At 41.2% G+C, this 16498-nt stretch overlaps 1 protein-coding gene and 1 long non-coding RNA gene across 7 annotated transcripts in view; one reads left to right on the top strand and one right to left on the bottom strand.

The window, feature by feature from the left end:
• LOC131815872 (uncharacterized) overlaps nucleotides 1-16498 on the top strand; it is a 150291-nt gene that overhangs the window by 33379 nt on the left and 100414 nt on the right. The window lies entirely within an intron of this gene.
• KRT12 (keratin 12) lies at nucleotides 4130-9913 on the bottom strand. The gene is made up of 8 exons (XM_059147939.1): nucleotides 9284-9913; nucleotides 8826-8908; nucleotides 7489-7645; nucleotides 6444-6605; nucleotides 6218-6343; nucleotides 5865-6085; nucleotides 4907-4977; nucleotides 4130-4221 (listed from the first exon to the last, which is right to left on the bottom strand). The coding sequence occupies exons 1-8, from the start codon at nucleotides 9899-9901 to the stop codon at nucleotides 4130-4132; spliced, it is 1530 nt and encodes a 509-aa protein (XP_059003922.1). The 5' UTR covers nucleotides 9902-9913.

The following is a 16498-nucleotide window of genomic DNA, read 5'->3' as shown; positions in this document are numbered from 1 at the left end:
TCTCTCTCTCTCTCTCTCTCTTTTTTTAAGTGTACTTCCTAGGGGTACCTGGGTGGCTCACTTGGTTGAGCATCCAACTCTTGATTTTTGACTCAGGTCAAGATCTCAGGGTTGTGAGACTTGACACTGTGTTGGGCTCTGTGCTGACTGTGGAGCCTGCTTGAGATTCTCTCTCTCTCTCCTCTCCCTCTGCCTTTCCTACACCCTCTCTCCATCTCTTTAAAAAAATACATAAAAAGAAACTTTCTAGTATCAACATACATACCTCAAGTATGAATGGCTTGAAAAGTGGCTTGAAAAGCAGGGTTAATGTTTTAAATGTTCAGTTCCTGAGATTCCAGTAGGTGGCACTCTTGCAAAGCCTCAAGAAGTGACTGCTTTGGCAATCTAGGGTTGTTTTCTAGATTGTTCCCTTCCTACTGTGAACTACTTGGAAACCCCTTTATTCTGGATAACTAAAATTTATGGTTTCCCTGATTATTAGAGTTATACGTGCTCTTTGTTAAGGATTTTAGGAAATGTACATGAGAAAAAGTAAATTAGTCTTCCAAGTCCTCGGTAATTTCCAGGAGGTAATGACTGTACCAACTTAGTATATACAATATTTCCCACACTTTTCTGTGGCCTCTACATACAACAAATGCATATAAAAAGCAGACATTTTAGTTTGTAAAGGTTTAGATTTTAAAATAATCATGAATTGCGTGTTTTTTGTTGTCTCATTCTGTACTTAGAATTTCTCTTATAAGTTATTTTCTTTAAAGATAGGCTTCTTTTTCTGCAATTCATTAATTCCTGAGTCCAAAGGGACCTTTTATGTCTCTGTTGAAGTAGGGCTTGTGATCTAGTGAATGAGGGCTGTAATTTCATGATAAGGATACAACGCTAAATGCATTTCTTAGCAGTGAGAATAGGGCAGAGTGAACTTAAATAGTAAACCTAATGTCTCCTTTCTCAGCTGAAGACTATAGGATATTCTGAGATATTACCAGAAAAGCACTGTAATTTTGGGTTTGATGGTTATGAGATCCTAGCCATTGGAGCTTAAGGGAAATTTTGTCATATCACTGATTTTTTTCAGGTAGTTCCCCCTCCCCCCAACATTATATAACTTTAAGGCCAGCTAACTTCCTCTGGAGTGAGCAATCCAAGAGACCAAGCCAGAATTGACGTGCCTTTTTTTTTTTTTTTTTTTTTAAAGATTTTCTTTATTTATTTGACACAGAGAGAGAGAGCACATGCAAGACAGCATAAGCAGGGGGAGCAGCAAGGAGCCCAGTGCAGGACCTGATCTCATGACCCTGAGATCATGACCTGAGCTGAAATCAAGAGTCAGACGCTCAATCTACTGAGTTACCCAGGCACCCCAGAATTGAAATGCTTTATTGACCTAACCTTGAAAATCACACACGGTCACTTCTTCAGTAGATCTACTCTATTCATTGTGGGAGGGAACTATACATAGGGGCATGAGTACCAGGAGGTAGGGATCCCTAGGGCCATCTTGGATGCTACTACAAGAAGTTATCAATGCATAGATGGTTGCTTTGTTTTTTTACTGAGGTATAATGTTTATTAGTTTCAAGTATACAGTGTAATGAATCAATATTTGTGTATATTGTGAAATGATCACCACAATAAGGCTATAGGCGTTTATTTTAGAATGACGGGGTTAGTTAAGGTCACCTAGGGAATGAGTATATGGAGAGAGGATAAGTGGGAAGATTGGGCCAACATTCAGAGCTCATAAATATGAATCTGAGAAAACGTGACAAGTGAGGTATTATCTTGGGGATCCCAGTGAAAAAATGCCTCTAAAAGAAATGAATGCTGAGAAACTAAGTAGCTAAGAACCAATAAACTGGGTTTATCCTTGTGCAAAACCCCTTTCTCTTTTGAGTCTCATACAATTCAGATGTAGTTATAAGGAAGACAGATGTAATTTGAAACAGTAACTGTTCGCAGCCACTTTTGAGTGCCAGAAAAGGGACATTCTTTTTTACTTGGGGTGGGGGTGTGGACTTTATTCAGGAAAAGACCTTGATAATCTCTTCGGGTCTAAAAAGTAAGGTTCTCCTATGACATGTTCTAGAAGGGGAGAGCAAGGGAGAGAGTTGAACTGCTGTGCGTAATACAGGGAAATAAACGGAGCACTGGAAACCACTAGCAAATATTAAAAGGAAGTGTGATTTCAGAAAGCTGCATGCTGAAGCAAGTCAGCTAAAATGGCATAATAACCTTCCGTGGGTTTTTGCACTCAGTGAGGGAATTCCTCCAGGCTTGCATGACTCCTCCCTCTCCTTTCTGCTTCCTTTGACACTCCTTGCTCTTCAGTTCCCCTGGTTTCTGCATCCCATTTTTGTTCCATACCCTAAGTAATAATAGAGTGCAAATACTGAGTACTTGTTAGGTGCCAGAGACTGCTCCTAGTGCATTATGTATGTTACCTCATTTAATCTCCACAAAACCCGCACACTTCAAAGATCAGGAAACTGAGGCCCACAGAAATCAGGTTACTTGCTATGAAGTGGCAGAGCCAGGATCTGAACCCAGTCTGGCTTTAGAGCCCAGGCTCTTAATCATTAAATCCTGTTCTCATTTTTCCTTTTAGGGTTTTGAATTTGCCAATCCAGATTGAACCCATCTACTCAGGCTTAGACTTTGGCCACCTTCTGCCACAACCCAGGACATGACATCTGTTATTGACTTGTGGGTCCAATCTACCCCAACAGAAACCCACTCACCAGTGCCAGAAGGGAGAAAGGACATCAAAGTCATGTTTGTTTATAACCTTGTGTTTTTTCACATATATTCCTCTCTTCCCTTTCCCCTTCTCTGCCTGGTTGGTTTCTTTTAAAAAAATTAATTAATTAATTAATTAATTAATTAACTTGAGACAGAGAGAGAGAGAGCGCACGCGCCCATGAGTGTGGGGGCAAGGGTAGAAGGAGAAGGAAAAAGAGAATCTCAAGTAGATTCTGCTCTGCAGAGCCCGACTCAGGGCTCAATCCCAGGACCGTGATGAGATCACAACCTGAGTCAAAATCAAAGGTTGGACGGCCAGCCTACTGAGCCACCCAGGAGCCCCTGCCTGGTTGATGGTTGAATGAAGCAATTAGTTGCCTCCTGAAAAATTGTTCACTTCTTCCTCCATGTGTCCCCTGAACTTCTGTGTGCCCTATCTCTCTGTATTCCTGGTGGATGGCTATCTCTACCCTGTGAGCTCCTCCAGGCAGGGACCCAATCTTACTCATCTTTGAGTCTCCAGTCTTCCACACTGTGGGGTTCTTTAAGTGTATCTTGACTGAATGAAAGAAGGTCTTAGAAAATGAACAGGACAACTGTTATCCCCTAGTGGACAATGTAATTTTGCTGTAACCTTGATGGGCTGATGTAAAAAGGACATAAGTTTTTTTTTTTTAAGGGTTTTGTTTTGTTTTTTGTTTTTTGTTTTTTTTTGGTGTTATTTGACAGAGAGAGACAGCAAGAGAAGGAACACAAGCAGGGGAGGTGGGAGAAGGAGAAGCAGGCTTCCCACTGAGCAGGGAGCCTGCTGTGGGGCTCAATACCAGGACCCCGTGATCATGACCTGAGCCAAAGGTAGACACTTAACGACTGAGCCACCCAGGCACCCCAAGGACAGAACTTCTAAAAGAATCTTCTTAACTTAATCTCCAGCCTCGACATCTTCATCTCAGTGTTTATCTACGTTGCTATTAGTATTTTACAAACCTTTGTCTATGCTCTTGACATTATTGTTGGAATCAAGAAGGTACATATTTCACATTATTGCCATCTATCTTTTATTGAACTCTATTAAAACAATACTACTTGATCAAAATTCTGTGATTAAAACATGTTCCAGGTCACCAAGAGAAAAGTTTATTAGAAGACCACACTGGATCCAGAAAGATGTGAGGTGATTTTGGTTTGTTATAAAGACCGATATGGCCACTGTGACTTGTAATTAAAGAGCAAAAGGGACTCAAAGTGAATAGAGAATCCAAGAAAAATGAAACAGACTAAAATATGATTGAACTAATATAGTATCTTACTCTGAAAGGAACAATTTCTACTTGTAAATTTCCTGTTCCTAAGAAACCAAACATGGGGCAGATCTTGTGAAATTTTACATTAGTTCTTCTTGAACCTGAGATGAGACCACTTCACCGTTCACCACTTCCTGCACAATTGTCTTGATTTTCCGGGATTTAGTTTGGTCTAAAGATAAAAATGAAATAAAGGGGAAGAGTTTACTGTTTCACATATTCATCCAAAGTTGATTGTTGAGGTACTGGCAGATAGAATCCATCTAATTTAAACTTTCTTTTCTTTCTTTCTTTCTTTCTTTTTTTTTTTTTAAAGATTTTATTATTTATTTGACAGAGATCACAAGTAGGCAGAGAGGCAGAGAGAGAGGAAGGAAAGCAGGCTTCCTGCCAAGCAGAGAGCCCGATGTGGGGCTCCCAGGATCCAGGACCCTGGGATCATGACCTGAGCCGAAGGCAGAGGCTTTAACCCACTAAGCCACCCAGGTGCCCCTAATTTAAACTTTCAAAAGTGACTCTTTCATTCTAAAGTAATGCATTTTATTTAGTGCAAATGAAATATATTCAGTATCTTATGCAGAAATGAAAAAATATATATTTTTTAATTTAAAAAGTGGTTATGATGCTTATAACACTTCTTCATAGAGTAGAGTGTTTTCCTTCTGGGTGTGCCAGAAGTTTTACTACGTTACAGTCTACTCATTTTTCTGCAGGAATGCATAAATATTTTTTCTTGGCTCAGAATGCAAATATACCTTAAATTATTAATAACACTGCAATATTTAAGAGATCTTCTTTTAGTTATTTATAAGTGTGATTCTGACTTACTGTAAGTGATTCTTAGGAAATCTACATACCTTTAGAGGAACCGATCGATTGTGTTTGAGGTTTGGACTCTGTTACATATAAAGTTTCATCGAAACCGTCACTGTAAAGAAAACAAGGGAGGTTATACCACATGATGCTTTCTGGGAGGAGGAGAAATAGTTTGCTATTGAAGCTAACAGGATACATAAAACTATCACTAAATAGAGAAGGTATTCTATATTTCTTGATGAACAAAGAATAAATAATGCACCCTGAGAGTAATCAGTGCAGTGGACCTTTGTTTTCAAATCTTGCCTAAAACAGGCTCCCTAAGTGTAGCAAACTGGCAATTAAGGGAAGGTCTGATCTCAGAACTTAGATTTCCTGACTTATAGCCCTGGGCTCCTCCCCTACTCCAGGCTGCTGCTGCTTTGGGAACTTACTTTTTTATTATTATTTTAAGATTTTATTTATTTATTTGACAGACAGAGATCACAAATAGGCAGAGAGGCAGGCAGAGAGAGAGGAGAAAGCAGGCTCCCTGCTGAGCAGAGAGCCCGATGTGGGGCTCGATCCCAGGACTCTGAGATCATGACCTGAGCCAAAGGTGGAGGCTTTAACCCACTGAGCTACCCAAGCGCCCCTGCTTTGGGAACTTTCATCGCAGGAGGCTATGAGGTGATTTGGGTGGCTATTGTTTGATGTGTCATTCTTAGCATTGAGACATTGATCTCAGAACCCTAATGGGGGACTTCTCTAGTGCTCATTAGTGGTTCGCCTCTGTTTGTGGTGCCATTATCCCAGCATTTTATGAATGATCAAGTAAGATAATGGGTGACAGCACTTTGCAAAGTATAGAACTTGAATAAATCTAAGGCATGTTGTTAGGAGATGGGGTATTTTCCATCAGCAAAAGAACCCTTACTTCTTTTGCCCCAAGTGTACCAGGTGACCACAGTTGGTCAGCCACTGAAGTTATTTTCAACCTATTTGAACCTGTCTATTCACCGTTGGGCCTCCCCGTCCAGGAGGCGGCGGTAGGTCTCTATCTCCAGCTCCAGGCGGGCTTTGGCGTCCAGCAGCCGCTGGTGGTCGGCGTTCTGGTGCTCGGTGTCCGCGCGCACCTGGAGCAGCTGCTCCTCCAGACTGCTGATGAGCTGCTGCACCTGGGACAGCTGGCCGCAGTAGTCGCCCTCCACTTCGGCCAGTGAGACCTCCAGGGATTTCTTCTGCACGTGGGAGGCAAATGGCAGAACAACGGAGGGGACTGTTAAGAGGAAGGCCCCTGGCCAATGGCCTTACCAGCGTGGATGCCTGTTTTCTTCGGAAGTTGAAATGATGCTGTTGTGTGCGCCCCCTACCGTGGCCAGCTGGGACTGGAGCTCTATCTCCAGGTTTTGCACTGCGCGCCTCAGGTCGGTGACCTCGCTCTTGCTGGACTGAAGCTGCTCCGTGTTGGTGCTGATCTCCTTCCTGAGCTCCCCACTCTGCCGCGGCAAAGAGGGGCAAAGGGATGTGAGCGCGCGCTCCTCCCGTGGGTCTTTTCTGCAACTGTGGCAACGCCTTTTTTTTGTTTGTTTGTGGTACCTTTTCAATGAACCAGGCCTCTGCGTCCTTACGATTCTGCTCAGCGATGGTTTCGTACTGCTCCCTCATGTTGTTGAGGAGCCTGGTGAGGTCCACCGCCGGAGCAGCGTCCATTTCCACGCTGATCTCCCCTGGGCCGCCTGCCCGGAAGCTTTGGAGCTCCTGGGGACAGCGAATGAAAGAGAGGGGCGCAGAGACCCATTATAGCCTTCGTGGGTCTCTTCCAACAGAAAAGAAATGAAACGTTATATTTTATGACCACGTTGGTGACTGACACAATGCATTAAAATTTATTTATTTATTTTTTTACCTACAAATTCATAATTTTTCTTTTAATTTAAAAGAACTTACACATTGTCTTGGGTCCCTAAACTTACCATGGGCCCTAGGGGCTGTGCCTATCATGGCAAATGGGTGGGTTGGCCCTGCTTCTTGGAGGTGGAGGGCCTTTACACAGAAGGCAAAGCCTGGTGGAAAAGATGCAGTGGGGTTTTAACCACAGCTGCCAACTTGGGGCTGCGGCCGTGTCAAGGCTTGCACACTGTTTGTACCATAGTCGTAGATTTCCAATAGAAAGTTCTGTAGAAGCCCATTGCCAGGGTCTTGATTAATGTCTGTTCATACGCCAGGCTTTGCTATACTGTGTGGCCTGCCAGAGTTCATTGTGTGTTTTACGCAGGGCATAACCAGTTTCTCAAACGTGTATAACATTATGTATTACTGACAGGCTTCTGTTTTTGAACTTTAAAAATACTATGTGTTTAGAAATCACTGAATTTGGACAATTGAAATTCTGGTTGTCCTTATCTAACGATGAAAACGACAAAATCAGAAAGCACCTCTAATCTGTTAAACTTCAGTGGGAACCTCCCTCAATCCCGCCACCACCACCACACACACACACACACACAGAAATTCAAAACACATGGCCAATTTAACAGGGGTGTCATGTGTCCTCCATTATCTGTTCTAACTCTAGACTTGTGAATTTGAAATTGTAATTTTTGGATTTGGGAGGGAAAAAGCAGCTTACAAATCTGCCTACCTCCTCATGGTTCTTTTTCAGGTAGGCCAATTCTTCTGTTAAGTTCTCGATCTGCATCTCCAGGTCAGCTCTGGCCAGGGTCAGCTCGTCCAGGACCCGGCGCAGGCCGTTGATATCGGCCTCCACACTCTGATGCAGGGCCAGCTCGTTCTCATACCTGAAAACCAAGCGCAAAGACAGTTTTTGGAGTAAACGTACCCATTTGAATCAGTCCCCCGCCATCATCTTCAGGGTTGCTTTGTGTCCTGGGTGATTAGGTAGAAGTGGCAGCACTGTAATGTATGATGCTCTGTTTCCTTTTTAACATTTTTCTTTCCTTTTTTCCATAATAGTTTACTGCTCAGCTGGAGAGAAGTGAAAAAGTTGTGAGATGAGACTTCTCTCCCATCAATGAGCCTCAGTAGCCCTGCATCCCAGGGGGCAGTTTCCCCTTTGGCTGGCTGCCCTGGCTGTAAAGAGTTAAGAGCCGCTCTCCAGGTGGAGTTTCTGATGAAATCCTAAAAGCGGTTGAAAATAAATAATTTTTTTTGCTTAGCTTTTATTCATGATTTAATTTAAGATTTGATACTTCTCTAATAGCTTTTATCAAGATTTTATAGTCTGAGGATCATCACCAGTACAACATCCTGCCTGGAGGTTTTGTGCAGCAAAATGAGCGTTAGTATTTCTACCCTTTTTATTTTTTTTAAGATTTTATTTATTTATTTAACAGACAGAGATCACAGGTAGGCAGAGAAGCAGGCAGAGAGAGGGAGGGAAGCAGGCTCCCCGCTGAGCAGAGAGCCCGATGCGGGGTTCGATCCCAGCACCTTGGGATCATGGCCTGAGCCAAAGGCAGAGGCTTTAACTCACTGAGCCACCCGGGTGCCCTTTGTGTTTCTATCTTAATGTGTGGGAGGGTGGAATATGGGAGAGGAGGAAGGAATATAAAAAGAGATGTGTGGTTAATATTTTAGTGGTGTGTGTCATCAGGAAAAAGATAATTTCACTTCTAGGTAAAAAACATTATTAATTCATTTTGATACATGGAAGATTGTGGTTTAGAACATTGGTGTAAATATCTTGTTATATTATGACCCAAAAGCAAATTATAAGCATGGGGGTGATCCTAGTCCCAAGTGTAAGTGGCTTATAATTAAGGACCTGTAATGTGAACTGTGTTTGAATCTGCTTTCTTCCTAGAATGCCCAATGTAAATTTACCAAAACAACAAATGTGTGGAGCCTACGTACTTCAGAGGGTTTAAAATATTTGCCATCAACAAAGGCAGGAAAATGGGGAATAAGAAAAAAATGATGAGACACATCAATTATTATTAGTTTTTCTTTTCGACTCACTTCATTCTGAAGTCTTCTGCAGCCAGTCTTGCATTGTCGATCTGCAGGATGAGCTGGGCATTTCCAATGCTGGCAGAAATGATCTGGCAAATAGGGGGAAACATACAAAATGAGCTTGTAAGATATCAGTATTATACAAGTGCACCTGAGAAGAAATTTTTAGGTGATGTTAACATGCTATTTTATTAAGAATTTAAGGCAGTTTAACTTTTTATAAGAAAACATTTACAGTATTTTATTTAAAAATTGAGAAGCATTTTTTGCAGAAAGATAGTGGAAATACAGTCACTTTATGATAAGTCATAAAATGAAACTAAGTATCTTGAGATGAGAAATTGTTCCAGATAAAGCCAAATTGAAAAATACCGTAAGTTTTAGATGGTTTATCAGTGTAAAATATTATAATAGCAAAAAAGAAAAAAAAATTCCCAAAGCCCCTGCAGAAACCACATCATTACCTCATTCCTGAGGTCTTCGATCAATGGATAATATTTACTGTAATCATTCTGTGACCCGGAGTCTCCAGTCCCAGATCCTCGTGTTTCATACCATTCTCGAATTTTGTTTTCTAGCTCAGTATTAGCCGCTTCTAGAGCTCGAACCTTATCCAGATAGGAAGCCAATCTGTCATTAAGATTTTGCATGGTTTCCTTTTCTGATCCGGAAAGAAGGCCTCCATCATTGCCAGAGAGAATACCTACAGCACCGCTACCTCCTGGGCTTCCACCAAATCCAATTCCCAGGCCACCAAAGCCACCTCCCAGACCTCCAAAGCCACCTCCCAAGCCTCCAAAGCCACCTCCCAGGGCTCCAGAGCCACCTCCCAATGTCCCCCCATAAGCAGTGCCCAGACCTCCTGCAAGGGAAGTTCCAGAGCCACCACCAAAGCCAGAGCTAGAACCAAACATGGAAGCAGCAGAAAAGCCTCCCCCACAGCTGTCACCAAAGCCAAAGGTGCTCCCCCCATAGCTACTGCCAACAAGGGAAGCAGATGTGCCCCTGGCTCTGCCTGATGTTCCACTCTGGGAAGACAGCCTCCGGGGCAGCCCAGAGGTGCGCACTGAGAGAGACATCATGTTGCTTGAGAGATCCACAGCCCAGAGAAGGGGGCCACAACCTGAGAGGCAGCAGTGTCCGCAAGGGAGAAAGGTTGCCCTTTTATAGGTCATGAAATGGGTGTTGCAGTTGAAAAGTTCACTCTCTCCACTCAAAACATCATGCCCCCCCCCCATTTTTTGGCCAGCTCAACCAGTAAATGATTTATGCATACTGAAAACTCATTAGTATAGAAATAATTGAATAATTGTGCCCATTACATATTTGTTATATGAAAAAGAAATCTGGGTGGAGTAGATATAGGTTGTCACAAGAAATTTTCTCTTCCAGCTTATTCCATTGCATGTATTCTCTGCATTGTCCAGTGTTTTATGCACTGTGGGAAAGCAATGAGTGATTGTTAAATGGGTAAATTAATCGTACGTCGTCCTCAGCCTTGAGCTTCTTAAAGATCTTCACTCATATTTCCTACTTTTTCCTTTAGAAAACTGAATGTAAACCATCCGACCATGATCTAGTCTATATTCCAGTGGAATATGGCTTCAGAAGCAGTTATAAAAGGCACTGGTGGAAGGTTAGGGTGTAATTGCGTTTTCCAGGGGGCGCCTGGGTGGCTCGGTCAGTAGATCGTCTGTCTTTGGCTCAGGTCATGATCTCAGGGTCCTGGGATTGAGCCCTGCCTTGGGCTCCCTGCTCAGCGGGGAGCCTGCTTCTCCCTCTTCTGCTCACCCTGCTTGTGCGTGCACGTGCTCTGTCAAATAAATAAGTAAAATCTTTGAAATAAAAAAAATGCATTTTCCAGATTTATAGAGGAGTTTGAGCTCTCAAATATTTTAAAATCTTGGATTAGGATTAGGATGTTACATAGTTTCTTTTTTTCTGATTCAGAAAGAGGACCCCTTAAACATTGAAAAATGCTGTTTTTGAGTAGAATATCATGTAGAGTAGAATATTGAGTAGAATATTATTATATATTATATTATATTATATTATATTATTCAGCTCTTCCTCTACATGAGAATTACCTTCTTAGTAAACTCTGTGAAATCAGGAGTCTGATTATTCACTGCTCAACCCCCAGCATTGCTAATATATAAAAATGCAATTGATTTTTTTGTATATTAAAATTCCATTACTGCTCTCACTCTCAACCCCTGTTTCCTACTCTAATATCCAGATATTCTCTGCCTTGACTCTAGCGTCCCAGAAAGTGAGGCCGGTACTTTAAGCCTGTGAACAGTCTTGAGCTGGTGCTAGCAGTGCCCCGCGGTGATGTGGGGGCAAGTGCAGAGGACTTGTACCCAATGCCCGTGTTGGGCCTCTCTAGGGAATACGCAGTGTCAATTCTGGCAAGCAGAAGAACTGTGTGACCCTATCTATCTATCTATTTATTTTTCCAGGGACAGGAATGATGAACCCCAAGTGAAATCCAATTCCAGCTTCCTTCTACCTTACTGTAGAAGGGACACACATGAAGGGACATATTTTCCCCCAGCCTATACACATCACAAGGAGCAAGCCAATGGGATTTCTTTTTTTTTTAATTTTTAAAAAATATTTTATTATTTTTTTGACAGACAGAGATCACGAATGAGCAAGAGGCAGGCAGAGAGAGAGGAGGAAGCAGGCTCTCCGCTGAGCAGAGAGCCCGATGTGGGGCTGGATCCCAGGACCCTCAGACCAGGACCGGAGCTGAAGGTGGAGGCTTTAACCCACTGAGCCACCCAGGTGCCCCGCCAATGGGATTTCTAAGTAAAGGGATCTTAAGCAAGACATTTACAGAAACTATGAATTCTCACTCACAATAGATATAAAAAGGATGCAGCAATCAAACGCAGACTCAGCTTGATGAGAGATGCCGTAATCCATTTGTTTCATTTCTTGAGAAGATGGAAATATGTTAAGTGGATATGCCAGGGACCTTAGCCTCATATGGAAATTTTTAGCAAGGATTCCTTTAATGTATATTACAAGCGTTTTGTTTGAGCTTGTCCTTGTTCTAATTGCTGATAGTGATAGTGTGCTTACCATGTTGTGAACACCGGGTTAGTAAACAGCAGACATTATCTTTAACCTTTGTGGCCACTTCTTAAGTAGGATACTTTGCTCCCATTTTTCCAAATAAGCAATCTGAGGGTGACGATGTTAAATGACTTATTTAAAACCACACATCCAGGAGGTGGCGAAGATAGGATACAGTTTGCAGTGCCTTTTATAGACAACACAACCCTGCTTCTTGCAGTGAAAACAGAAAAGAGTAGAACATCACTCTGACCCCTCAGTCTTGAGACTGGATTTTGCCCTGTACATCAACCAGGAGCTTAGCTTGTCTCCTTGAATTGCTTTTCTCCTTGAATTGTGTTTCTCAGTGTTCAGGCTGAGACCCAAAGAATGACACCACCCATGAAATCCTACAAATACACGGGCAAATGTAGTTTTAGTTGTACTTTTTACATGTAACCACATTGTCAGAGATCATGTAAAGTACTAGTTCAGCTTGTACTTCCTGCACAGGAACTTGACATTACGGTCATTAATTAGTTATAAGCAGGATTTCCCCCCTTCCCCTGTCTTCAAGGATAATTCCATTATTATTGCCATAGAAATGAAACAGGCTATTACTTGCATACAGACTTGAGATGTGCCCAATCCAAGCTTGTAGCTTAGTGTCATCACATAGTATGGGAATATGATTAATTTGCATTCTTGAACTTGGAACTGATTGTGTGCTGAAATATATATACTTTCCACCTCTGATGCCTATGTGTACATTTTAAATAATTTTGCTCAGTATCTATACATTATGTTTATGTATTATTCCTTAAAGTTTATATACATATTATTTATCATCCTAGATTGTAAGTTTCTCAGGTAGGACTATGTTAATTTTTTTTTTATCCTGAATCTTAGCCTAGTGTTTGGCTGAGCTTCATCCTTGTATTTCTGGAGTTATTTCACTTGAAAGAACTTCATCCTTAATAAGTTTGAATGTGTCATTTAAAATTCATTTCATTTGAGAGTGACTTTGCTCTAATTTGCTGGTATGCTTTGAGTAAGATTTATTCTGAATCCAATTATGAATGGACCGCAACTTCAGAAGTTGAAAAGAGAGATGTTTCTTCTTCAGTGGCTGTTTTTTGGGAAGGGAGGGCTAAGTTAAATAGTAAAGCCTGTATTTTAGAGTTTTTAGAAGTGAAAATAATTTTATCTGACAGCTATAAAAATATAGGAGGGTGGGAATATAGAAAACAGATACAATCTGGTGGTAAAGTGATTATGTAAGTCTAGGCACAGAGGAAAATGAGAAAGGGGGAACTGCTTAAGAGTCATGACTTCTCTCTCTGTAGAGTTTAGAGAATACTCAAGATAGAGACAGTTATTTATGTGGTATTTGTAAATCTTTTGATTTATTAAGTAAAACATATGCCCATCTTCTCATGTCACATTGGTTAGTTTCCTGCTCTTTGATGACAGGATTTTCCACCTGAGTTCTTTCCATTAAAGCAGACCTTCCACTTCCTGAAATTTACTGATTACTGGGTCCCTAACACCTTTCACTTTTGCTTTCAATAACATTTGAAGATCCTGTGAGTAAAAGAATATTGGGCTACTGACGTTTTATGCTGTGCTTTTGAAATGAGGAGGACAAAAAACTCTGGTAGTCATGCTTGAGGGTGAGTTCTGGACTCCAGAGCTCAGTGTTCTCAAAGGCAGGGAGGGTTGCCTCTGGTGAGAGAGGAGAAGAAATCTTGGAATCTTCCCTTTCCTGGGAAGGTGAATCTTAGAAGTGAGTCTAGGGGAGAAAACAAATGTTTGAAGGGAGATTAAAATCACTGGCCTATGCTTTAAGTTGGAATTGTTATTTGAGACTGCCATCAACTTCGTGAGGATGAGAGCAGAGGGTGTCCACTGGTCAAGTTTTGATTTTGTATCATTCCATGGCATTCCTTTTAGATATTACAAGGCTCTGTGTAGCTGTAATTAATCAAGGCCAGAGAAAGTGGTTCTCTCCAACCTAGTGTCACCTCTAGGGTTTCTCTCTGAGTTTGATGGGTCCACTTATGGACTGATGATTTTGTATAAGGTCATGAAATTTATTGATAATGATTCTATGTGTGATAACAAGACCTATATTTAAGGACTACGAATCTGGGGCACCTAGGTGGCTCAGTGTGTTGGGCCTCTGCCTTCGGCTCAGGTCATCATGGTCTCAGGGTCCTGGAATGGAGCCCCACATTGGGCTCTCTGCTCAGTGGGGATCCTGCTTCCCCCCCACTCTCTGCCTGCCTCTCTGCCTACTTGTGATCTCTGTCAAATAAATAAATTGGAAAAAAAAAAAAGGACTATGAATCTTCTGGATTTGTATACCTGTCAGAAATAGGATCATGCTGTTCTGTTTCCTAGCTCATATAAGAAGTATAGATGCAGAGATAACACTTTACTTTCACACAGTCACTCCTGGTAGAACCGGTGATAGAACCGTACATACGGCCTCATCTACTTTCTTTGAAAGATTACTTGGAAGAAACTTTGAAAGTTTACTTGGAAGAAACTAGAGATCGACTAAAAGGCAAGGATTAGTTTTCATTTTTTATGATAGGAAATTCAGTTAAAAATAATCTGCTTTTGGGGGTTCCTGGGTGGCTCAGTGGGTTAAAGCCTCTGCCTTCAGCTCAGGTCATGATCCCAGGGTCCTGGGATCGAGCCCTCTGATCAGCAGGGAGCCTGCTTCCCTCTCTCCATTTGCCTGCCTCTCTGCCTACTTGTGCCTACTTGTGATCTCTCTTTCTGTCAAATAAATAAATAAAATCTTAAAAAAAAATCTGCTTTTGAACAAAGTGTCATTAATGTCTATGGCAAAAGGCAATAATTATCATATTGATGATGGCCATGCCTAGTGAATTTCAAATCTACTTCCTGCAGGTTTTTTTTTTTTTTTTTTTTTTTTTTTTACTAATTAGACTCAGTCTCTGGCATTTGCATGTTGGGGTTATAGACTGTTCAGCACTGTATTTTGGTAGGAGAAAAAGAATTCACTTCTAAAAGTTCTTAACATCTTTAAAAGCAGTTTACTAACCAAAGTGACTTGGAAAGAAATTAAGAGAAAAACAAGAGTGAACCTCTTTACTTTGAAAAGCAAAGGGGGTGCCTGGGTGGCTCAGTGGATTGAAGCCTCTGCCTTCAGCTCAGGTCATGATCCTAGGGTCCTGGGATCAAGTCCCGCATCAGGCTCTCTGCTCAGCAGGGAGCCTGCTTCCCTCCCTCTCTCTGCCTGCCTCTCTGCCTACTGGTGATCTCTCTGTGTATGTCAAATAAGTAAATAAAATCTTACAAAAAAAACAAAAGAATGAGAATGGGTGAAGATAATAACTTTTTCTGACAAAAGTTATGGTAAATCCAGTTGTGGGATGACTTTTGGGTGTTGTCTCTGGCTAGTGAAAATGGCAGTCAGAAAACAGCAAATGCTGTAAGGAGAGATATGCTCATTTCAGGTGTAACTCTGTAATTGTCATGTAATTAATTGCTTAAAAGGGTATCATGACTTTAGACAAACAGTCCTAAGGTTCAGTCTTGCCTCCATTACTTGGTAACTCTGACTTTCGGAGAGTACCTATTTTGTGTCTTCATTATAATCCTCATTTGTAAAATGGGGAGAATAGAATAAGGTCAAACCATATGAAATAGCTATTTTTTTAGATTTTATTTATTTGACACAGAGAGAGATATTACAAGTAGGTAGAGAGAGAGGGGGAAGCAGGCTCCCTCTGAACAGAGAGCCTGATGCAGGGCTTGATCACAGGACCCTGAGACCATGACCTGAGCTGAAGGCAGAGACTTAACCCACTGAGCCACCCAGGTGCCCCAGAAATAGTATTTTTTTAAAGTAAAAAATGATTACATATTGGCAAGTTTATATGATTCAGTCTAATAGCTTCTACTTCATGGAGTTACTGTGAGGATTAAATGAGAAATGCATATAAAATGTCTGGCATAGTGCTTAGCACATAGTAAGTGCTCAATAAATGATAGATGTTATTATACATAAATGAATAACATTATTTTCAATATAACCACGCTCAAAATCCTATTTACTTAAAAACTTATATATCAAAATTTAAATTCAAGTTCTTAATTTACTAAAATACAATGAGAGGGGGCAAAATTATTTTTTCCTGTAAACATTTGCAAGGTGGTTATTGCACACTGAAATGCAAAATGGGTGGGAATACAGTCTGCATCTTTTTGTGTCAGACTTTCCTCACTAAGCATTGCTTTTTCAAGGTTCATCCCTGTTGTATTATGTATCAGTACTTTGTTCTTTCTATTGCCAGATACTACTCTATTGTGTGAACATACCTCCTTTTGTTTATCCTTTGATCAGTTGATGGACATTTGTAGTTGTTTCCACTTTGGGACTATTATGAGTAATACTGCTGTGAACATTTCTGTACAAAAGAACACATTGTATGATTCCATTTGTAAGAAATGTCTGGAGTAGGCAAATTCATGGAGAGAGGAAGTGGATTGTGGGAGAACTGGGGGGAAGGGAAAAGGGAGGATGACTCCTATTGGGTTTTTTTTTTTTTCTCAGTGATGAAAATGTCCTAAAACTAGAC

Source organism: Mustela lutreola, chromosome 15 (genome assembly GCF_030435805.1).
Source record: "Mustela lutreola isolate mMusLut2 chromosome 15, mMusLut2.pri, whole genome shotgun sequence".
In the NCBI taxonomy this organism is placed as follows: domain Eukaryota; kingdom Metazoa; phylum Chordata; class Mammalia; order Carnivora; family Mustelidae; genus Mustela; species Mustela lutreola.
This window is presented reverse-complemented; position numbering and strand designations above follow the sequence as displayed.